General features: G+C 38.0%; 1 protein-coding gene across 1 annotated transcript in view; it reads right to left on the reverse strand.

Annotated features, from left to right (window-relative positions):
* The window catches only part of LOC107584817 (bromodomain adjacent to zinc finger domain protein 2B-like), a 90,944-nt gene that overhangs the window by 15,669 nt on the left and 50,784 nt on the right, over positions 1 to 24,491 (reverse strand). The window contains exons 4-20 of the mRNA XM_016271585.1: positions 19,143 to 19,343; positions 17,678 to 17,833; positions 17,133 to 17,338; positions 16,776 to 16,985; positions 15,231 to 15,827; positions 11,541 to 12,138; positions 10,597 to 10,887; positions 8,605 to 8,665; positions 7,627 to 7,735; positions 7,278 to 7,379; positions 6,488 to 6,704; positions 6,308 to 6,400; positions 6,149 to 6,210; positions 5,916 to 5,981; positions 5,011 to 5,076; positions 4,191 to 4,235; positions 3,761 to 3,793 (exon numbers count right to left, since the gene is read on the reverse strand). Of these exons, the coding sequence (XP_016127071.1) occupies positions 3,761 to 3,793; positions 4,191 to 4,235; positions 5,011 to 5,076; positions 5,916 to 5,981; positions 6,149 to 6,210; positions 6,308 to 6,400; positions 6,488 to 6,704; positions 7,278 to 7,379; positions 7,627 to 7,735; positions 8,605 to 8,665; positions 10,597 to 10,887; positions 11,541 to 12,138; positions 15,231 to 15,827; positions 16,776 to 16,985; positions 17,133 to 17,338; positions 17,678 to 17,833; positions 19,143 to 19,343 (3,113 nt within the window). The remainder of the gene's footprint in view (positions 1 to 3,760; positions 3,794 to 4,190; positions 4,236 to 5,010; positions 5,077 to 5,915; positions 5,982 to 6,148; positions 6,211 to 6,307; positions 6,401 to 6,487; positions 6,705 to 7,277; positions 7,380 to 7,626; positions 7,736 to 8,604; positions 8,666 to 10,596; positions 10,888 to 11,540; positions 12,139 to 15,230; positions 15,828 to 16,775; positions 16,986 to 17,132; positions 17,339 to 17,677; positions 17,834 to 19,142; positions 19,344 to 24,491) is intronic.

Below are 24,491 nucleotides of genomic sequence, written 5' to 3' on the forward strand. Positions count from 1 at the left end.
TCCACATTTTCGTCTCTACTGCGTCATTGGGCAGTTGCGTGGTTTAGCATGTTGCACAGAAAGAGAGAGAGAAAGAAAAAAAGTAGGTGTAGAATGGACACATTGCTATGGCCAGGATGAGGCAGCCACAAGAACATGTGTTACAGCTGATCAGATGCGAACAAAAGAGCGAAAAGAAAAGCCACAGATGTAATGGGCAGGTCAGAGGAGGAAAGCTGTCGGTGCATCTCGAGTTAGATTAGCGTAGCTACTGTTACAAGCTAACAAGGGAAAATACATCAGATTTCCCTCAGCCTCAATGTCCTGTCCTTACATTGAAGCACATTGCTATGTCAATGTTCTGAATTTAAAGTCAACATGAAGCTATATATGACCCATTTTACTTTCTTAATACACATTTCAGGTCTTATTGAGTGTCTTCCTTTAAAATGTAAAACTGGCAAATAACAACTTTGCGGCTGACATCATTGGATCATGTTAAATGTGCACTCAGTAATTTGTTTTTTATGTTGCCCTACAAATGTCTTGGAGTCATACTGACATCTAGTGGTGTGGATGTAGCATCATGCAAGTTTCAGTTACCGATATAGTTTCGCAAGTCAAACTTATTAGATCTACAAATTAAATTGTTTAAAAACAAGGCTGTTAACCAAGATGAAATGAGCAGTATTTGGTTAGTTATGTGTTATGATCTCAACATGGCTGCCCCCATGAAGAGACCCACTCCAAGTAAATTACAACTTTCATTGTACTATAAGGTGAGCAGACTTCTGAAAATCAAGACATTTCCTAGTTCGGTGATCAAAATATGATCAAAATCTCACTTGTGATTATCTTCAAATTAAAAACAGGGACAGTGTATTTGTGTGTGCTTTTTGTATTTTAAAGGGTTAGTTCACCCAAAAATGAAAATTCTGTCATTAATTACTCACCCTCGTGTTGTTCGAAACCCGTAAGACCTTCGTTCATCTTCGGAACACAATTTAAGATATTTTTGATGAAATCCGAGGGCTCTCTGACCCTCCCATAGACAGCAAGGTAACTACCACGTTCAAGGTCCAGAAGAGTACCAAGATGATCGACAAAGTAGTCCGTGTGACATCAGTGGTTCAACTGTAAAGTTACGAAGCTACGAGAGTACTTTTTTTGCGCAAAGAAAACAAAAATAACGACTTTATTCCACATTTTCGTCTCTACTGCGTCATTGGGCAGTTGGCAAAACACGACTGCGTTGTGGACGCGCGTCCGCGACAGTATCATGACTGAGAGCCCTCAGATTTCATCAAAAATATCTTAAATTGTGTTCCGAAGATGAACGAAGGTCTTACGGGTTTGGAACAACACGAGGGTGAATAATGACAGAATTTTCATTTTTGGGTGAAATTACCCTTTAATGGTTGTGATTTCCATATATTAATATCATAATTAATAATTACAATGATGTTTGAGGATCAAACTTACTTTAGTTTATTAATAGGCCTACAATTCACCAAAAATCACACTATGAAACGTAAATACTAGGGCTGCACGACAAATCGCATTCGATATTTAACGCGCATCTTATCAGTAAAGCCGGTTCTGTAATCAGCGGTAAATCTCCATCACCTGCGTGCTTTCACATTGAGCAGCATTAACTATACAGAGCCGTTGTTCACTGACGAGCTGCGCAAAAAATCGCGCGAATATGATCGTGGTTTTGCGATTTATCGTGCAGCCCTAGTAAATACTAACTATTGCAGTAAATAGATCAAAATAGGATTATAACAAATGTATGACTTTACAAAAACATATAAAAAATAAAATACAGGACATATGATAAATAAAACCGTATTTAACAAATATTTTTACATTTTCTAACTGTATTTAGTATAAAGTAATTACAACTTTTCAAATAATTTTTTCCAAGTTATTTTATGTTTATGCTTTTAGAAATGGATCTTTACTTTCCCTAATCAGGCTTATTATTTAGCATTTTTGGCTCATTTTGACCACAAAGTATGTGCATTCTGCAAGTGAAAAATTTTATTAATTTATTTATTATTCTTTTTTTTTGATTGATTGATTGATTTCGGATTGTGACGGTGGAAGTTTCAGGAACGTTTATTACTGTGTGCAAAACAATCCCGCAACCTTATCATGCCTTGTTATAAAGTGCACACAAACAGTATTACTTTGTTTTAACATGTATAGTTAGTATGTGACTACCTTGAAACCAATAACAGGGTCTCTTTTGATAATTGATGATAATAGCGCTCTGCTCTCATCCAAGTTCTTCATGGCTACAGTAGCCATAGATATGTATAGGTAGATGCCCCATTCGACTGCGCCAAGCATGTAGACGCGTCCGCCATCTTTAACGGTCAACTTGACATCATTCGCCATAATAATAAATGAATATTCGAAGATGCCAAAATCCTGCACATCCGATGGTTGTAAAAAACGCCGGGATTTAAATTCCCAAAGAAACGGGATAACCTTTCACAGGTGAGAATGTGTTGGTTTGTGTTTTTAAATGACCATCGGCTGTTATGGTGAATGACGTCAAGTTGACCCTTCGAAAATAGCGGACGGCTTATGTATAGCGGCCCATTGAAACAGTCGCTAATGAGGCATCTACGTATACAAATCCATGACAGTAGCAACTAGTAATCCGTATAGCTTGCAGCGTCCTCTGCTGGTAAAAGTAATCATTGTTTTGAACATGCTGTAAAATGGGGACATTTCCGGAGCCAGCTCCAGTTGGAGACAGGACACCAAAACCGGGACTGTCCCTGGAAAACAGGAACGTCTGGTCACCCTACTGTACTACTGATATGAGTCTTTATATTATGTGAGTGTACATTTTTTTATATATATTTATCAGAAGTATTGTTCACTTCTTTATCTGTAAATCTTAAAAATTACAGAGTGCACCCCTAACTAGGCAAAACATTTTTTTTTTTTTTAGCAAACTCACATTCAGGTTTGGCTCCATTATGGTATGGAACATCCACTTTTTACAATCCAATCAATGGAATGAAGTGGAAAATTATGTGCTGTGCTAGTTTGTTAAATATTTTACTCTGAAAAACATTACATTAAGGAAGCAAAATGGGCTGCGAATGCAATTTCATGTTGGCTTTAAGGACAAAGCCAATTAGTGTGAAATCTTCATATCTGACCCACAGATGGCATGGAACGTACAACAGAGAGAAGTGTGAGTTTCCTCAAATTCTCTCATTGGTCAGGCACTATGACCTTTGACCTGTACTGATGACCTCCACAGGCAGGACGATCAGCACAGTGCAAATGCAACATCTTGACAAAGAGTCTGCCACAACATACATACTTGCACACACATACACACCAACACTCTCATTTTCACAGCGATAATGATAATACACAATATTGGGGTGACTTTACATGTGGAATGAGGGTGTGTGGCACTTTCCACCAATGAGGGTATGTACTCAACAGGCTCCATAGACACACACACACACACACACTCACGCATACACACACAGTACACACACACACACATACACAAACAAGGCACAGGCCTGCTGCATCAAAGCCAGTTTTCTCTCATTTACACACATAGCAGATGTAGGCGATGTAGCAGTTTGTTTCTTTTGTTCTCTTTTTTGCTTGAAAAGCCATGCAGAAGGAAAATGTAGTTTTGACAGCAGCCAGTGCTACATTTAAAAATGTGCTGCTATGACATCATATCACAACCAGGATTCACGATGCGAGTGTTAGATGTACAGAAGATGAAACATACCCATACCATATCTAGTCTATGCCTCTCCATCTCCTGAGAGAGAGAGTTGGCAGAGTATTATGAGACAGAAAAAAAATCACAGCGTCATTAAAAAAGAAATGAAAAAAATAAACAAACTCAAAACTTCAGCTTGTAACCCCAAAGAGACAGACCCCACTCCCAAAAAAGCATGGAAATTAACCAGAGAAACAGCAGAACGTTAAAGACACAACCACATGAGACTTGCCACTTCTTACATGGGCATATATTGAACAAATCTAACTAAGGACACTTTTTAACCCATAATGCACTGCATTTCAGATGGTAACTGTGAACTCTACAAGAAAAACATGCCCTTTCCCTTCTTTTCTCCTGCATTTTGTAGCAAAAATCACTACTACTATATAAATGGCCATTATGAGAGCTATTATTTATGAGAGTGGTGACTGACCTGGTGCTTGAGAATAACAGCATGTTGGCGTCTCATCTCCTTCTCCTACAAACATAAAAACGATTCAATGCTACACCAAAACACTCATTATGACAGCCTAAAATGAAACCATCAGAATCCTGTCTGAGCCTTCGGTCTTAACCATGATTCACTTTTTTCAGGATTCTTTTATAAATAGAAAGGTCAAAATAACAGCATTTATTTGAATTTGTTGTAACAATGTTAAGAAGTGTACTTTTTAATTAATGCTATTTACTTTTTAAAAGTATTTAAAAGTAATTTCTTAAAAAGAAAAAAAAAACTAACTGATGCCAAATTTCTCTCAAAATAACTGGATCGTGGTACACTGTTATTGTTATACAAACTTATTTGTACCGTACAACACTGATCAAACTGCCCTAAGAAAGGCTGTATATTTTAAATGTGTATGTATGATACAAGTAGGCTGTAAAGCTAGCGGATGTGAAAAAGTCATAATACTCTACAAAAAACTTAATTTAAATAAAAAAGGCTATTTAAAGCAGGATGTGTATTCTAGTGAGGGCCCCATGTGTACAAGACATAAAAAGATGCACTCAGCATTTTTCATTTTAAACAACAACAGCAAAAATCCAGATGTCAAGTTAATTTTCCCCACACGGGCCGGCAGATATCAGTCAAACAGAGGCTCTGTTCCTTTGTTGTGGCTGAGGAATGTTAATGGTTTGCCGGGGTAGGTAAGAGCAAGAAAAGTTTTTTTGGGTGGGGGGGGGTTTCCACGGTGATGATTCATAGTGCGCAAGAGTAGGTGTGTAGCATCTCTTCGCACTCACAAACTGACCTTTATTCGCTTTTCCGCCTCCAACATTTTGGCATTGGCAGCCTCCTCTCTCTTTTTCCGCTTTGCCTGCCAATACAAAACAGGTCTGGGTCAGACCAGTGCTGCCGTGCTGGGTATAAACCTAAATTAAACATGCTAAACCAACATCTGTTTTATTTATAACTTATACTAACACTTTGATTGATGTGTCTGCGAGAGGAAAAGCGAGAGCTGGCATCGAAACGTATATATACACACACACACACACACACACACACACACAGAGAGAGGAAAGCCCTTCTGTCTCACGCCTTGCCATTGTTGCGCTTTCTCTAGCTACAGATCACTGAGTCAGGGATTGAGAATGTTTTCTCCTCAAGTCCGTGTCAGAATCAGCCCCGAGATCTTCAATGCTATTCAATATTCCTCGGGGCTCTGACAACGGCAATATAAAAAGAAAGCAAAGGCGAATTAGCTGAAAATTTAAATACGTAATTACAAACAGCAAGAAATCCTGTTTGGAATGGCTTGCCAAGCGTGTCAGCTCCAATTTGATTTTGCCCAGCTAAAACACTTTTGAAGCCTCTATAATTGGGTGAGTAAAATAAACAGTGTCTTCCTCATGCTACTTATGCAAGAACTGCCATTGTCTGATGGAAAAAAATATTTTATGTCTAATTTACCTCTGGTTTGAAACACAGGAGGCAGCAAATTTAATATTCAAAAACGGTCCACCAAAACCAATTTAGCATTAGTCCTGACGAAAATTATGCAGAATTCAGAGCCCCAAAATGCTGTTGAGTGATTCTGCTGTGGTCCGGGCTCCATGTTAAACAGGAACTGAAGGGGGTGGCATGTATTTTAAGAATGTTAAGCCTATTTCAACTCTTTTAATTTATTATTTTCTTTCCGCAGTCACGCCATACCTCGAGAATCTGCTGTGCTCGGAGTTCCTTCTCCATACGGATTTGCTGAATACGCTTGATCTTTTCCTGGTAGGAGAGGAAGAGGAAGTCTGTTAATTGAAAGTGCTGCTGTGCATTTAAAAAAGTCGACTGGTAGCCGAACCGCAGTCGTAGAAGCACCGTCAATTAACACTATAATCTCATATCAAGTGACCCTCAGGCTGACCGAAAACCGGTTTCCTTTTCAAACTCACCTGCTGTCTGAAAATCTTCAACTGTTCCTTTTGCTTCCTCCTCTCCTCTGCGGCCATGATAGCTGAAAGAGAGATTTCAGCAAGAACAAGATTTCAGCAAGAAGTCTGAACATGATCGTCGTTGTGAGCAATCGAATAGTATTCATAATCGTGAAGAACCTTGCTGTTTGCGGGCCTCCTTGGCAGCCCGAGTGAGTGCCTGTTTTTCTAGTTTTCTCATGAGCTTCATCTGAGCCGCCTGCCGGGCGATTTCTGTTATGAAAACAGACAAATCTCTTCCATCAATATATGCATTATTATCTATGAATGAGGTGTATAAGGCAAATAGAGGCACTTTACCCTGAGCCTCCAGCTTGCGCAGCAGTTTGGCCTCGGAGGGACTTGGGAATTCGCTCTCTCCTAGATTGGGGGGGCGGCCCTTTCGCCGCCGGCTGCCCGAAACTTCGCTGCCGCCCCTCGACTGCCGCTCATAGTTGGGTGGACGACCTCGCCGACCCTCCATGGCCAAGATATGGGGGATGACTTCTTCTTCTTTCAGAAGAGTCCACTGCAAACCCTGACGGAAGCAGGAGACAACGTCGTGTCAGACTTATGAAGACAACGGTAGAAACACAGAAAGTTTCCTATTTTAGTCTGGTTCCCTATAAGACTGTCACGTCACTAAGGATCATGTGACTTTATGATCACTAAACACTGAAACAGCAAGTTAATTATTATTTGGTAATATTCCGAAATGTTATTCTCATTGTAGCTCCAATTTTAGCAAATGAATTAATAAGCATGAAATGAAGAAAATTCAAAAAACAAGAGAGTCAATTTCATTTAAATTTTAGTCTATAAACAGTCCCAACTTTTGCTTCACTTTATCTTTAATCTAAAGAATCTCTTTCAGCACACATGACAGACAAAACATGAAGTAACACCCTGTGGAAACAACGAGCGCTGATTATTGCACAGACTCCCTACAGTTTAAAAGGGGAAATTCAGACTATCGGGGTTCAATCAAATTCTGCCCTGTTCAAGATGAAAGAGAGAAACGGAGAGCGAAAGAATACAAGCGAGAGAGACAAAGAGAAAAAAAGAACATGAACAAAAAAAAAAGAAAAAAGAGGAGATGAAAGGCATTCACCTGGGGTCCTTCTCTGGCTTCATAGAAGTCACCAACCCTTATTTTTGCACTGAAGCTAAAATTATCACGTGTGATGTCAGTTATTCCGTATCTGGACAGATACTACAGAAGAGAGAATAATAGTGATTTTGTCAGACAGGACATCCAGAGAGCCATTAGCACTAAAATGGTACCAAACTGAAAGCAGCTTAGCACACTTGCCATAACAGTGCACCTAAGTGACCAGCTGGATCTTACACCAATAAATGCTAATGGTGCACTGGGAGAGGAAAGGGGTGGGGAATGAGGCTTCCGGAGCGTTTGGGGAGGGTCTAAGCGTAAGGCAGCGGGGAAGACAGGTAAAAGTTACCTTTACGACATCCGGGTACTGTCGTAGGCGCTTGCCACATGGGGCATAATACGCAACGTCTCCCTGCAGTCGACCACCCATTGTTTTCATCCTGGTCTCTCTTTGCCAGCTGGAACAATAACACACATCGAAGAAAAAGTGGATAATACAACACATTTGGGCAAACTTTCAAAAACGGCTTGATAAACTAAAAACATTTATTTTTATGATATTTGATTTCCTTTTTATGCAATTTTTGAATGCTAATTTTATTTTATATGATAGTGGGCATGGTAGCATGGTAATACGTATACTTTGATTGATTGATTATTTAAAGACATGTCAGCAGCAAGCATATTTTCCTGGCAAGAACAAACTGAATAACAAAAATCACAAAAACAAACAAACAAACAAAAAAACCTAAGGCATTTAGGATTAATACAAGACCAAATATTTAAAATACAGTCAGGTGATACCTTTTTAAATATCTCAGTTAAACACATATCTGAGTAAAATCGTAGTCTGTTTACAATAAAAAAAATATGCATTCAAGTAAAATATGCTTAACAGTCATAGGAAGGCATGATAAATGTTAAATGGCACCTACCTAGATTTGAATGTACTTCATATCTTTTCTCTAGAATTTATTTCATATAAGTTTTTGTTGTGGCATTCACATGTACCTCGATAATACCATGATATCACACAAATATGATGAATATGAATTATGAATGCGAATATGACAATAATTTTAAGTGTCTAAGTACCATGCCATTATACCTCCACTGTGCTATGCTACTGCCACTTTGCTTTTTGGAATGGGTTTGTAATAATAGAGCAAAGAATTCTGATTTGAGCAGAGTATTTAAACATCTGCAGTTTTAATGCGATGTTTGTGTGAGATTGTGTGCTCTGTAGCTTTAGAAGCATAGAATGCAGAGCTGCGGTTAACAGGTGTTGAGTCATGCTGCCACCAGCGTGTGTCATATTTAAACGTACCCCATTTCCAGCGGAATCCGTAAATCATCTTCATTCATCACTCGCTTTCTCTTCGCAGAGCCTGAGACAAGACAACAGCCAGACAAAACACATTATAACACACACACACACACTTTAAGCAAACCGTTTCAATATCTCTTACAAATTACAACTCGCATAATGAGCAAACAACATCAAATAAAACCTTGATTTTTATTTGCTCTGCTTTTGATGGTGCCTGCATGCATAAAACGTGCTTCTAAAATGCCAAGGAATTTCATTGCAGTTGCTAAAGTGTCCTGAATTGTTGTTACTAGGGGTTCACTGATATTAAAATTCTGGCTGATACTGATAAAGCAAATAATTTTCATGCTAATGGAAGATAAACAAAAATGGCAATCATTTAAAATATACAGTATTTTTAAATAAAGTAAAAATTAAACACTTAAAAACAAAAATCAAGCAAATTTAGGCATCATTATATTATAATGTACAGTATGGAAAACGGATAATAATTCGGAGGCTTGCTAAACATGGTTATTAAATTATGGGTGTTTTTAAAGATTTAAAAAGAAATTAAGTAAAAGAAATTGCATGTAAAAATAGGACAAATGAGCATCAACAAATAAATATACAATATTGACCGATATTACATAAACTTCTGTTCAAAAGTTTGGGATAGTAAAAAAAAAAAAATTCTTTAAAGATTACATTAAATAAATTACAATTCAAAAAAGATAAATGCAGCCTTGGTGAGCATAACTTTTGAACAGCAGTGAATGCAAGATTAGTACCATTAATTAAAAAAACAAAAACAGTCAATAATTGATAATAGTACCTACATATTGTGTATACCTGTTTTTTAATGTGTTACTTTGCAATTTCTAGGGTGTTTTTGATGGTTGCTTAGAGGGCCAAGCCAAAAGAACTCACTTCCAAGTCTCAAATATGGTATTTTGGTACTTACATTTGACTTGGGTACATAAATGTATGTTTTTTTTTGGCCTCATTTTTAGGCAGGTAAACATCTGATCACATAATAGTAAACGAATAGCTCTCCTAAACAAGCTGCATGAATTGAAGTATAATTCATGCCCGTAGCACAAACTATGCAAGATGAGCTACACATTCAAGTTAAAAGCTTAGGGATAGGGTGTTGTTTAAAAAATGAGTAATAGCAACAGTGACATTAACAAAAACCACAGGAAGAAACTAAAAATCCTCTCTCTCACATCTCTCCTTTAGAGAAGTGAAGTCTGCAAACAAAACGGGAGTCAAATTAATCTCTCAGCAGCTCAAATAATGCTCCAAAAACAAATCATCGTAGTAACTCTTCTCAGCTTATTACAGATTCCTTGCGCTTTTCAACAGACACACTTCGGCTTCATTAGAAAAAGCGTTTCATTCCATCGCAGTGAGGGATGCTGAACGCCGTCCAAGAGCAGATGCACTTGTGTGCCATGTTTGCTGGGTTTGTGAGTGTTTTGTTTAACAAATGTCTCTGTTAGCTTCAGAAGGAAAAAACTGATTAAGTCAGCCAAACAGAGCTGGTTGATGTGCCTCAGCTAACAGGTTAAGGCAAACACAGTTACCGGGGTTAACCCAGACACCACACTAAGAGCTCTCGTTACCAGCTACATTTACCTAACCCTAAACCTGACCCTGTATAAACCAAACACAATTAAAGGAAACAGTTTAATATTAATTCTGTTTAGGGTTTTTTCCTGGAATACAGGCCAAACAGACAACGGCTAGGTCCAAGGACGCACACCCAAATAGACAGGCACAAAGGGAGCCGAGTGATGCCAGACGCCACCATTTATCTTTCTAAAAATAGACACTCCCGTCATCTGAGTGTGACAGCTTGCACACAGACAAATACACAAACAAAAGGGCATACGCATACACACGACACATATTCAACCCTATGCACACTTTGACACTGACAGAGCTCCAAAGGAAGGTGTCAAGCATATCCAGTTTTAGTTTAGTAATGACGTTGCCTGTGGTTACCTGGAGAGGTGCCAACAGAGTATGATGAGGAGGGAGAGCTGTGATAGGTCAAGGCACCGGAGCTGCTCACAACGGTGGGCGTGGCCACACTGGAGGGCTTAATGACTTGGAGGTTTAGTGGCAGACAGTCAGACAGGCTGTGATTCGTGGAAAAGTTCAGATGGGAAAACCCCTTGCTGAGTTTCTGAGGAGTCTTCTCTCCATCGGTGTCCATCTCCATGACTCCATCCTTGCGCTTCTTTTTACCACCCTCTGAGCCGTTCATCTCGCTGTCTGAATTACTGTCTGACTCTAAGAGAAGAGAGGACATGAGACCGTGTTTATGGAATTGCTCATTATAGCATGCCTTGTGTCACTGGTTGTATCAATGAACCAAATTAAAGGAATGGTCCACGCAAAAATGAAAATTCTGTTATAATTTACTCACTTTCAGTGGTTCCCACTGACTTGCATTGTATGGACAAAAATACAATGGTAGTTAATGGGAACCAAAATGTCTGGCTACAAACATTATTCAGAATATATTTTGTGTTTCGCCGAAAAAAGAAAGTCATACAGGTTTGGAAGTTGAGTAAATGGTGACAGAATTTAAATTTTTAGGTGGACTGCTCCTTTACACAGAAATTGAAATAGCGCAATAGCAACATATATAATTTTCATAATCTGATCTATTTTGAAATAAAAATGCAATGATATTCAGCAATGAATAATTTAAAGAATATTTCTTTGGATCAGGATTAATTAATTTTTTTAAATAAGTTAATTAATTGTTATCCACCACTATATACCGTGAACTACTTACACAGAAATGTATGGTGATTTTTTTTTTTTTTTTTTTCAATACGTTTTCGTTCCATTTAATCATAAAAAATTAGAGAATTTTAATTTCTGGACAATCTATTTCTTTAATGCACTTACAAAACCTCTGTCCTTAGGCATCTCACCTGAGAGACTGTCATCTGAATCCTCTTCGTCATCATCCTCTTCGTCCTCCACATCATCATCCTCATCATCTTCGTCCTCAGCAGAGTCATCTGAGTCTTTGCTGCTGGGCAGCTTTTGCTCAGCTCCGCTGTGTTGAAAGAGGTCAACCAGAGACTGCACCAGGTGGTTCTGGGATAAACCCTTCCAGGCTTCTAATGCTTTGGGAGTCTTGCTCTTCCGGGGCTCACGGGTGCGGTTAGGAGTGGGAGACGCAGAGGCGGGGCTCTTACGGCCTCCCGTACTGAGGTTGACGGGCACATCTGAGCGAGGTTTGGTGGTAAGGGCCAACGGCATATCCTGGGTGCTCGGGACGACTCCGTTAGGCTGGCCCAGACCCAGCAGGCCATGAGAGAAAGGTAGAGTGGAGGAGGACACACCTTGCAATGCAGGGGGCTTGGTCCTACCTGATGCTTCGGAGCTGAGCTTAAGAGGGAGCGCAGAGGAGGAGGATGAAGATGAGGAAGAGGACGTGAGTGCCTCTGTCCTCTTGTTTATCTTATATGGGTCCTGTTGTTTCTTTAACTGGAGAGGAAACTTCTGGTCCTGGGACAGGAAAGACTGCAGAAGGAAAAACAAAGGGAACGATGATGGAAAGTAACTAAAACAAGTATATATCGCATCCAGACAAATTTACTAAAAAGCTGTGCACATCAACAGAAAAGGTTCTGTTATTCTGTTATATAGCAATATTTTCACTGGACAATGGGATGGACACATAAATCTGTTCTTATTTTCAGGTAAATGATAAAAAAAAAACATTAAAAGTGAAATAATATTACAGTTAAATATAAAAAAAAACAAATTATGCTGGCATATTCAGCAAACATTATTTCATCTTCAGTGTCACAGAAATCCTTCTAAAATGCAGATTTGGTGCCCAGTTATTAGTGCTGCTCAATTATTAATAATGGTTCTTATTATTATCAATGCTGAAAACGGTTTTTGCTGCTTAATATTTTTGTGGAAACTGACTTTTTTCAGGATTCTTTGGTGAACAAAAAGTTCAAAAGAACAGCATTTATGTCACATGTCATTATAGTGACTTTTGGTCAATTTAATGCATTCTTGCTAAATAAAAGTATTAATTTCTTTATTTTTTTTATCTTAATTACCTTTTGAATGGTAGTGAATCACAGTTTCCACAAAAATATTAGGCAGCACAATTTTTTTCAACTTAATAATAAGAAATGTTTCTTGGGCACCAAATCAGCATATTAAAATGATTTCTGAAGATTCATGTGATAATGGAGACTGGAGTAATGGCTGCTGAAATGGCTCTTTTTTTTAAATATAAAGGGCTGTTTACACCATTGATGATAACTTTTAACAATTAACTATTAAGTTTTAGCACACATAATTCTCTGAAAATACTGAACTCCACACCGAAACACAGAGGAACGATTTTGTTAGAATCACTTTCAGAACTTTTTTTTTTTCAGCTAATAAAGCAGACAACATAACTCTTATTATAAATGCTTATAAAAACAGAACATTATTGTTCATTGGCATCGTCATTTTAGTTATCTTCATTGAGAATGAGCCCATATATATAAATAACATATATAATAATATAAATAACACATACTTATAAATATATATTAAAATGAACATTCCACATGGGAATATGTAATTTTTTAATATGTCTGCTTGCATAATTCTGGTATAGTGAATAAAACTCTTATTACTTAATTACTTATTACAGCAAGTACTGCTGTGGGACAATACTATTTTTGAAACAAAGTGAAACAGGACTGGACTTCCATGAACAAAGCACATCTTCAGAGAATGTGAGATATGTATACCGAGAGCAAAGATGAGAGGAGTAAGAAATAACAAATTGACTGATAAACAAAGAGAGAGGGGAAAAGCAGCAGAGAGGGAGAAGTGGAGATGTGGTAATTGCACTGGTTGTCATGTGGCTTAAGTGCTGGCGGAGGAAGAGAGTGAGTGAGCATAATGCTGCTCTGACTCACTGAAACAGAGAACAACAGCGCGGCCATGACTCTATCAGCTACACAACATTCATTAAGAAAGAAGGAATGCTCAAACTCTGCCTGCCTTCAACCACTTGAAATCTTCATAGCACCATTATAGTTCTCCCAAACTCATGAACATGTATACTGTATATTGGAATAATAAACTGAAAATACAGGTTTACATTTTCTTCAGAAAACTGCTGTTTGTGAAACCATTGCTATGAGGTTGCTAGAACATTCTAGCTGTTTGATATGGTGTTGCCAAAAAGCCCAACTTCAAGTGTCTATATGCCAATTCACACAGCATCAACAGACGCATACCAATGCCGACAGCTGACAGAGTACAGTACGTCACTTCTCAGACATTTCAAGACCCTACAAACGCCAATTCAACATGTTCAATTGGCAAAAACAAGTGCCCACCAATGCCAATAAACACAGACAGGGTCGCACACTGATTCGACAAACGTGTTACAGTTTGTCTGCGTCTGTCGGTGCGGTGTGAACTGAACTTATGATGTTCTGGAGCATTGTAATAAGCCCCTGAAGTATGTAACAGAAATAAAAAAAGATGGAGTTTTTTCAATATTGTGACATCAGAGTGGAACAAATTTAAAATAAATAAATAAAGTGGGGCGGGGATTTGGTTCTATCCATCGGTTGTTGATTGGATGGAGGCAGATCTGAATAAAAGCTTGCAGTCGATAATAAGAAAGAGGCAGGGTTTATGCAGACAAAATAACTAGAGCAAAAGGTTAAAAAAAATAAAAAAATAACGTATACTTGGATGAATCGTTCATAGTAAGATCAATTATCAAAAACATGTATTTAGAAAATAGATTTGGTGAACTTTCATTTCATGCCGGCTTTGTTCATTTTATAGTCCGCTAGACGAAAATCTTGTTTTTAGGAAGCATTCAGACAGCACAAACACCAGATCCTCATGTATGAGCAAGAGTAACACTATTAGTTGCCTTAGTAAGCACCACTAATAAAATCTAAATATTATGAAACTGTTCCTCACCGTAACATAATAATAAAACCACTCTGGTTAATTACAAGTAGAAGAAAAAAATGATATTAACCTCTTCAACAATAATTTCAAGGCAACAAAAGAAGAGGTGAGGAAAAGGCACTCATTTGCTGAAATCTGGACCCTTAAGAAGTCATGGAGTTAATTGCCTGTTGGTTTTGCTTCAGTAATTCTAATAAAGTGACGCACATTGTCACTTTCATTTACCAACTAAAGCCACACAGTAGGGAAGCCAGTCCTACTGATAAGAGAATGTAGCTGTCCTTTCTGTCCTTCTCTCTGCATTTCTGTCTTCAACACATTCACAAACACACACACACACACACACACACACACACACACAAATAATTCTCTCTCCCCCTCACATTCTCCCTCTCCGTTACTCTGACCTTTTCAAATAGGCTGGTCAATAAGGAGAGACACGTCCTGAATACCAACAGCACCCTAAAAGCGATAATCCTAAATTGGCTTAAAAGATACGGACACAAACTGTGGATAATTTGCTTTAGCTGGTTTGCTTTTCTGGAAAATGAAAATGTGGACACCGGCCTTGAGGGAAAAGCGAGATTAATGTATGGATGACTTGAAGGATGAACAGTCTCACATTTCTCCCGCCAGACCGTGGCAGACTGTCTACTCACCTGTTTCAGCCTGTAGTCAGCAGTGACTTGTGCCAGAGAACTTTCCAGAATCTTCCTGCTGGTCAGAGCGTCCAGCGCTGGAGACTGGGACTTGCGGGAGGAAGCTCGAGACTGCGCTTTGAGGGATGGGGTGAGAGGGGGCAGTTTGGGGGAAGAAGACAGGGGGAGGGATTTTGGAGGGGACGGGACTGATAGTGGTTTGGGGGAGGAGCATAACGAGAGTGGGAGGGGCTGAGGTGAGGAAGTGAGGGGCTTGGTAGTGGCTGATGCGGTTTTTGGAGAGGAGGTGCGATGCTGTGGAGAATGTTTAGGAGAAATGTCTCGACGTGACTGTGCGATTAGCGCTAACGGTTTAGCGCCTGCAGCCAGGCCAGTGGACTGGATTACACTGGTGTGGAGGGGTCTTTCCCTGGCTCTGCCGCCTGATAGCGATAGCAGAGGGGGTTGAGACAGGCCTGGAGGAGGTGGAGAGCGATGCAGGTGCACTGGAGGAGAGGGCTCTAAAGGTGCACTGCCCAGCAGGCCTCCATGGAAGTCTTTGGCCTCCAACAGCCTGGTCTTTTCCTTCTTACTGAGCCCAGAGTTTGGCGTCACAATCTGCGCAAACAAGAGAGAAGAGAGAGAAGTCCACTTGTTGGTTAAGGTTTAGTTAACACTAACAAGAGTCATATTGTGTTTTTAAACTCTCACCGACCCTCAGCATTAAATAGGTTGTTTTTGTTACTCTGCCTTTAAGACATCCACACTTTAAAAAATATTTAGGTCTTCTTTAAGATTTTTGTATTTGAATTACATATAAAAATTGTCATTTGCTTTACACAGTTTTAAAAAACTAATAAACTTAATGTGATGCATATTTGTCAGTCATACCTAAATGAAATAGATAACAAACAGGTAAGATTTCTGTACACAAAAAAAGAATGCCACTGTTTGTCATTATTTTTATGCATTTGATTTTATTTAAATAATCATATTTTCAAAAATGGATTTATTCAAATTGCTTAGAATTAGCATAAATCTGTCCATTGTGGAAACAATTAAATATGTTGAGTTAAAATTATGGTTAAAATATGGATAGCTGTGAAATAAGCATTATTCACTTAGATAAAATATTTGAGATTCAAACTAATTTAATAAATGTTCGATAAATGTATTAATCTGGTTATTGTGTATTTAAAACACATTCAGTTTATTAGAACCATTACATAAATCTTATCTGTTTTTTTCGGTTTCATTTATGTATGACTGACAAATATTATGCATTAATAATTAATGCATTTATTACTTTGTTAAAACTGTATAATCCAAATGGATGGAATTTTATATGCAATTCAAATATATAATTCTTAAATTAAGGTATAAATATTTTTTGAGTGCATATGTAAATGATCTGCAATTAAGCAGATATTTTTATCCAAAGTGACTTCCAATGCATTGGAGCAATCTGGGATTAAGTGGTACACAAAGGTAGGGTTCAAACCTGCAACCTTTTGGTTTCCTGGCCAAAAACAGTAATATGTGCAGCTAATCTGAGCAGCATCTTACTTTCATTTTCTTTTTTTTCTGCCGTTCCTTTTCTGAGTCTGACTCCTCACTGTCTTTACTCTGCTCATCTTCCTCGTCATCATCATCATCTTCTTCCTCTCCAAGATCATCAATATCACTGCTGCTCATTCCGTCGCTGTCAGTATCCAGCGATGATCCAGATTCACTCTCGCTTACACCAGACCCCTCTACCTGCTTCTTACGGGCTTTCTGCATGGGTTGACACAGACGTCAATCATGACTCAATTTTAATAATTTCAACAAATAATTAAAGAGTTGGTCATATATGAGAAGTTTTTTTGTGTTTAGACTGCACACTGCATGATCGTCCCTCGTATGTATGTCATGATGTTGTACCTTCTCTTTAGGTTTCTGCGAGGGTTTCTCCTGAAGCTCCCCTGTGCTGTTGCTATGGTGACTGGCCTTGCGGTCGCGGGCTTTGGCGTTGAGTGTCCGGCTGTGTTCAGGGGGCCGGAGCGCGGGGGAGGGGGAGGCAGAAGTCGAAACTGCTCCTTTAGCCGCAGATGGAGACAGTGAACGACCATTCACAGCTCCATTCACACCTGCGCACAAAAGAGTTTACATAAAGCAATCAGATGCTTTTAAACTATGCAAATTCTTGCTACAAAAGAAAATAAATAAAGATTTACATCAACATGTATACTATGTCAAATAGCCTTTATCAGGGATTTGTGGAGTTAAAACTACAAAAGATCTCCTTATAAGCCACCTTATGAATTCATCACTGGAGGCGACTGCTCAAGGCGATGATTACTGTGAGTACACCAGCCTGAAGGCTACATTACTGCTGCATTACTTTTGTTTAACTTGAAGTCTGCCTCCAAGGGATGGCATACATTTTCCAGGAGGCAGATATAGACTAGGGCTTTACAGATGATTACCTTTGGAGGCCTGACTTCTCTTGTTGGGTGTTTTGGATGTGTAAGGATTGGCCTCGTGGTTGTGAAGCGGCGGGGCAAACATAGGCGGCAGACCCAGAAAAGGTGGGAAGAAGGCTGGAGAACTCCGTCCATGTGCTTCTGCTGCTCTCCACCATTCTGAGAAAAGAAAGAGTAAATTACCTCTTAACTTTAGGGTAGACAATCTAAATGAGACACGACTCAAATATAAATATTTGATTATATTATTATTATTATAAATGCTTAATAATAATAACAGTAATTTTCTTAATAATCAAAATAATCTTATTATTATTATTATTATTATAATTATTGTTATACTGGTATATACTAATACAATAAAATACTGTTACTTAATATTGATTTATGAAAATTATATTTTTGCTTTATTTAGTTTCATAGGACTTATCAGGACTTTTATTGTTATCAGGACTTCGGTCATGAATAAACGGCCACAAACGTAAGCATTTTTTATTGTTATTATTATTATTGTAATTACTGTTTTTATCACTATTATTGTTGTCATTGTTTTTATATTGCTATTATTGTTATTCTGTTATATACACCATCAAAATATAACACTTTTACTTAATATTTCTTTATGAATATTTATTCATTTAGGTACATAGTACTTGGTGTCATCAGGGCTTCTGTCATGAATAAACAGCCATAAACACTGTTGTTATCATTAATAATAATAATAATTATTATTAGTAGTAGTATTATAGTTATGGTTATACTGTTAAAAACTATTATAATATAACATTATTACTTACTAAATGAGACACGACTCAAATATAAATATTTGATTATATTATTATTATTATAAATGCTTAATAATAATAACAGTAATTTTCTTAATAATCAAAATAATCTTATTATTATTATTATTATTATAATTATTGTTATACTGGTATATACTAATACAATAAAATACTGTTACTTAATATTGATTTATGAAAATTATATTTTTGCTTTATTTAGTTTCATAGGACTTATCAGGACTTTTATTGTTATCAGGACTTCGGTCATGAATAAACGGCCACAAACGTAAGCATTTTTTATTGTTATTATTATTATTGTAATTACTGTTTTTATCACTATTATTGTTGTCATTGTTTTTATATTGCTATTATTGTTATTCTGTTATATACACCATCAAAATATAACACTTTTACTTAATATTTCTTTATGAATATTTATTCATTTAGGTACATAGTACTTGGTGTCATCAGGGTTTCTGTCATGAATAAACAGCCATAAACACTGTTGTTATCATTAATAATAATAATAATTATTATTAGTAGTAGTATTATAGTTATGGTTATACTGTTAAAAACTATTATAATATAACATTATTACTTCATATTGGTTTATGAATATTATATTTTTGTGTCATTTGGTTACATAGGATTTTGTGTCATCAGGCTTTCGGTCACACACATACCTGTGAAGGCTCCTAGTTGTGGATGAGCTGCGAGGGCAGCAGAGACCCCCAGTCCTCCTAGACCCCCAAACTCTGGGCGGGCTGTCGCCGGTGATAGCAGACCAAAGGCTGGGTGGGCCATGAGCGGGTACGCACTGGGCAGAGAGGTCACTGAGCTGACGCTGAAGGGCTGGTCACCGCCCGTCAACCCAAAAATTGGACCTGCCCCATCAAACACACCCACACAAACAAAACACCATGATACATTCAGCCTCTGAAGCCACATATCTGGAAATGACTATGAGCAATGCTCATGAAGCTGCATTTTCAGTCACAAAGGCCAAAGTTCAAAAAAGGAGACAGCATGAGCAATTTGTCTTTTGCGTTTTTTGTCAGTAATGTGTGTTTAGATGTACACTTGAGAGCAGACGTGGAGGGGTTTCTCCGCATGTCACCCGAAGTTAGCTAAATATGATGAAACCTCCCCTTGAGTTCATTTGGGGACGACTTTCAAAATGCTGAAAGTTTTCTATTAGGAGTAGGGACAGTCTATTGTATTGATAATTAAATAATAAATTCAAATTATATAGTTATTTATTTAAAAAAAAACAACAGTCTATGTTATGCCTTCATTTAGGCCTCTTAGTAAACGTGCGTGTGAGACTCTATGAGAGACAGTTTGATGGCTGTTAATGTTAATGTAATCACAGGCTTTCCGACAGCATTTGATTAATAACTATGATCAGACCAAATGAAAGTCTCCGCGTGATAGAACAAGGAAGAAGTGGGAGAGAAGACGCCCAAAGCGCTCTGGCATCTCCACTATATTCTATAAGATATCACAGCACCCTCTCTGAGTTCGATAAATCACTTCAATCTCTTGTTTGACATTGTATAGGCTCTCGGTATACATGTAAACACAGAGCTCTTCGTATTAATCATCGTCATCATCATCCAGATTGGATCCTTTCTGGGATCGATCTCCTCTGGCAGCGCTGATGCTGCCCATTGTCTCCTTCAGGAGTCACATGTAATTTCTAAGCCGCATATTTCATGCAAATTCAATTTCCATTAGGGAGCACAGAGAAGAAAGGCTTGAGCGCACCATTCCGCCAGCGCAGCACCGCACCAGCGCTCTCTCTCTCGCGCGCGCACACACACAGAGAGAAAAGCAAAAACCACCAGTGCAGAATCTGACATCCTCCTAATTTTATGTCATAACATTTATTTTTTTTTTTTTAATTTTCCATTTATTATCCACAGAAGAAAAAAAGACACAAGGGTTGAGTAAATGATGACAGTATGTGTTACTATTACTTGTAAAGCCAGAGTTGTACTGTAGTGTTGTAGTGAAGTTATTTTATTTATTTTGAAACGAGGTACAAACTTTAACAGACAGCATGGTTACATTTCCATGACTGTATTTAAGCACATCACATCAGCTATTTTCTGACAGCCATTTAGAATCAGAACTAGTGGCGCTAGTTTTGTGAATGATCGTATAGAACATGTTCAATTCAATTTGTGATTCCATCTTAATCATCCAGACATCTCACTTACCCACTACTTCTAATCAGTGACTGTTGTTTTGTTTTGATCTCTCCCCTGTGCAAAGCTGACCTCATACTTCATTCCCCCGGAACTGCTTCCAGTGTACAACAGTGAGCGCAAGCTACATTAAAGTGATTATTACGTTTTGAATATGGATATTTTTCTTACAAAAACACATTGATTCGCTGCAGAAGGCCTTTGTTCACCCCCCGGATCCGTGTGAGACACTTTTTTTTATGGATGGGCGCATTTTATTAAACTGCTTTTGGACGGATGCACGCAACACCTGCTGAGTGCCATTAAACAGCTTGAAAGATCAAAGACCATTTTTAATATAACTCTATGGATTCGTCTGAAAGAAGAAAGTCATATACACCTAGGATGACTTGAGGGCGAGTAATTTATGGGCTAATTTTTCATTTTTGGGTGAACTAACCCTTTAAGGCCTGTCCTTTTTAATTCTCACACACAAAAATCCAGTACAGCCTGTATGTTTTGGGGGTTTGTTCTGATATAGACAGTGGCGTCGAAAGAAGGAAAAAAGGATGAAAAGAAAGAGCTTGTGAAGGAGAGAGGCGGATGTGAAGATAAATGAGAGGAAATATTCCCCCAAAGACCATCATCCGCTCCTGCTGGCACACACACACACACACACACACACACACACACAAACACACAGAGTGGCAGAAACGCCAGTTTCATATTAATGCGCTTTCAGCTTCTTCGCTTGTCCCCCACCCCCCCACCAACACACCTTCCCATGTTCTCCATCTTCTGACAAACCGAGCCATTTTGAAAAGCGGCACTGTCCTCCCCCACCTGTCTCCTCGTTCGCTCTCTTATGTGGGATGCGGCGGAAGCCGATTAATGTGCCCTCCGTTTGCATCAATCACATTTCTACAGACAGATCTGACAGCCGACTTAATTGTCTGTGTGTCTGAGGGGGACGGCGAGAAAAAGTGCGAACATGTGGCCGCCGTTTGTTCTGCGAGAGGTTAAAATATTCTCTGTTTCAGCCCAGATGCACCTCGTTCTCGACCTGAACATCATCTATCGCTCTGGCACGCTTGTGGGCCGGTGATTTAGTGGGACAAAGTGTTAATTGTGTTTAAAGTGGTAATGATAGCGCTGTGAGAACATGTCGAGGGACAGCCTCATTCTGAATGTTAATCAGCTCAACTAGGACTGAATTACCGAGGTCCTCTTGTCTGTTTAACCCAAGTAAATCACTTTTTTTTTTAAATGGATCAATTCTTTGTTTTTGGATTTCTTTCAATTTTTTAATCACATGAGCAGGAATGCTTATTGTACAGAATATAACAGGCAATCACAGCTATAGTGATATTCAGTAATACAGCACTCTTGCTTATAAAATATTGTTTTACATAAAACTGTTCTATAAATAAAAAGTTATTATTAAGTACTAGACACAATATGGCCAGTTATTTTATTTTCGCACAGCCAACAAAAATAGTCCCAAGAGAGGACAAAGCAGGATCAAGATCTGGAATTCTATGTAGCAATCACAGACAAGTGGAGTGATGCAAACTGTCCCAGTCTGCACTCTTGGAATATTTTCAAAATGAACTATTTAATGGGTTACTGAAAAACTAGCTGGCTAACTGGTCTTCAGGATGCCTAGAATAATTAGGCTGGTTTCAGGTTCATTAGTGAAGCAGAAAGAAAGGAATATGTTGAATTATTTTTGTCTTTACTCACTGTCGCAATGCAATGAGAATAAAGCAAGATGATCAAAGAGAGCAACAAAAACAATTGATGTCCATGTTTGACTGTATTAAATTTAAAGACTAAACGTCTCAGAGAATTGAGTTTTATAGCATGATTTACAGCATTATTAGTATATATATATATATATATATATATAGTCAACACCTCCAATCGAATACTCAACTAGTTCTGCATCATGACCCATCCCTACTTGGAATGCCAATTTTCCTTATCATATTAGTTGACTGAAGCCAACTACTGTATAATAGAGAGAAATAGTGGAAAGTTGAATGGATTCAGGAAAAGTTAGAAGCCAGAATCGAAGCTGCATTACCCACACGAGCATAATGGCTCAACTTGTCAGGAGTATCTGCAGTAACCACTAAGCCACAGCTCCAACTAAAATTCAAGCTTTATATTTTATTTCTGTGAAAACAGAACAGCAAAGCCTTGGTGAGTACTTGAACCTGAATTTTGCTGGGTACTTGAATTTCAAGAGAGACGAGCCGGAGCTGGAATTGCATATTCCAAAACTCTGAAGGGAAAAATGGCAAAAACAAAAGGTCTCCCTTCACTGTGACTCCTCTTCTCGGGCTGGTGTGGAAGTAGAGTAGTGGAAAATCAACTGTTAACGAGAGTCTAGTCAGAAAACGACACAGGGCCAAAAACGAAAGCAGAGCAGACAGAGCGAATTACAAACAGGAAAGAGTCAGTGGAGCCTAACAAACTTTACAGTTTATAGAGGAGAAGAGGATATTTAAGAGTGTCAGGAAAGATGGAGAGAAAGCTGTGTTATTGTGCCTGTGCGTTCACGTGTGCGCATGTGTTTATGTGAAGGGGGGTGGAGAGTGAGATGACAGCAGTATTAACAAAGGCCTAGTTAATTGGTTGAGATTCATTAATGCAGCAGATTTTCAATTTGCAGCCAAAACTGTGAGTGCTAAATCCTGGACGGTGTTTTCACATGCTGAACAATAAGTCGGTAATTACGACAGGAGCAAGTCGGTGGCTTTCTTCAGCCCTGACTGCGCCACATAAGGAACAAAACACGAGAGAGAGGCTGAAGAGATGCTTTATCAGATAGAAAGATTAAGGATAGTTGGAAAAGAGATTAATATAAGTTCACCCAAATATTTAAATTCTATCATTTAATTACCCACCCTAATATCATTTTAAACCTAAGGGTTTAAAGCTCCAAAAAAAAAACGGATTCTGGGTAAACATTTAATTTAGCATCAGCATTCTTGTTGTCCTCTGTGTATTGAAGTATCCTATTACGGTTTTATTTAGAAATCTTTCACAGTTCAGTGGGTGAGTGAGCTGAACAATGCAGACTGAATTGTGAATCGATTTTGTTAAGCTGTTCAGCCAATTCATTGAAAAGATTGATTCATTCACAAATCAGCCATTGCTAGTTCTGATTCTAAAAAGCCACCAGATATGACTTAATTACTTAAATATTGTCAGGAAAAAAATAAATAAAACAGTAGTGTTGCTAGCCTGCTAAAACATTTTTTTTTAGTCCCAAGCAAAATTATTTTTAAAGTATCAACATTATCACTTTGTTACTAAGAAATAGCTTTGCTATTGGCAGCCATGCTACTGCACTAGACTAACTTTCAAGGGATAGTTCATAATTTACTCACACTCATGTATTTCCAAACCTATGTGGGGAATATTTTCAGAAAAGAACTTAAAAATACTTACATTTCGGCCTTTTTCTCACATAAAGCTATAGTTTGTCTTCAAATGACATAAAGGAATAGTTCACTCAAAAATCTAAATTCTGTCATCTTTTAATCACCCTCTTGTCATTCTAAACCAACAAGACTTCAGTTCATCTTCAGATGATATTTTTTATATTTTCTCATAATTTTGTCCAAGTTCACATAACCATAAATTTCACTCATCAAAAAATTCATAAAGACATCGTAAAAGTAATCTATATGAATGGAGTGGTCTAATCCAAATGGTGTAACACTTTATTTTAAGGACCAATTCTCGCTATTAATTAGTTGCTTATTAGCATGCATATTACTAGCATATTGGCTGTTTATTAGTACTTATAAAGCACATATTAATGCCTTATTC

This window comes from Sinocyclocheilus grahami, unplaced genomic scaffold, assembly GCF_001515645.1.
Source record: "Sinocyclocheilus grahami isolate Dianchi unplaced genomic scaffold, SAMN03320097.WGS_v1.1 scaffold63.1, whole genome shotgun sequence".
Taxonomy (NCBI): Eukaryota; Metazoa; Chordata; class Actinopteri; order Cypriniformes; family Cyprinidae; genus Sinocyclocheilus; species Sinocyclocheilus grahami.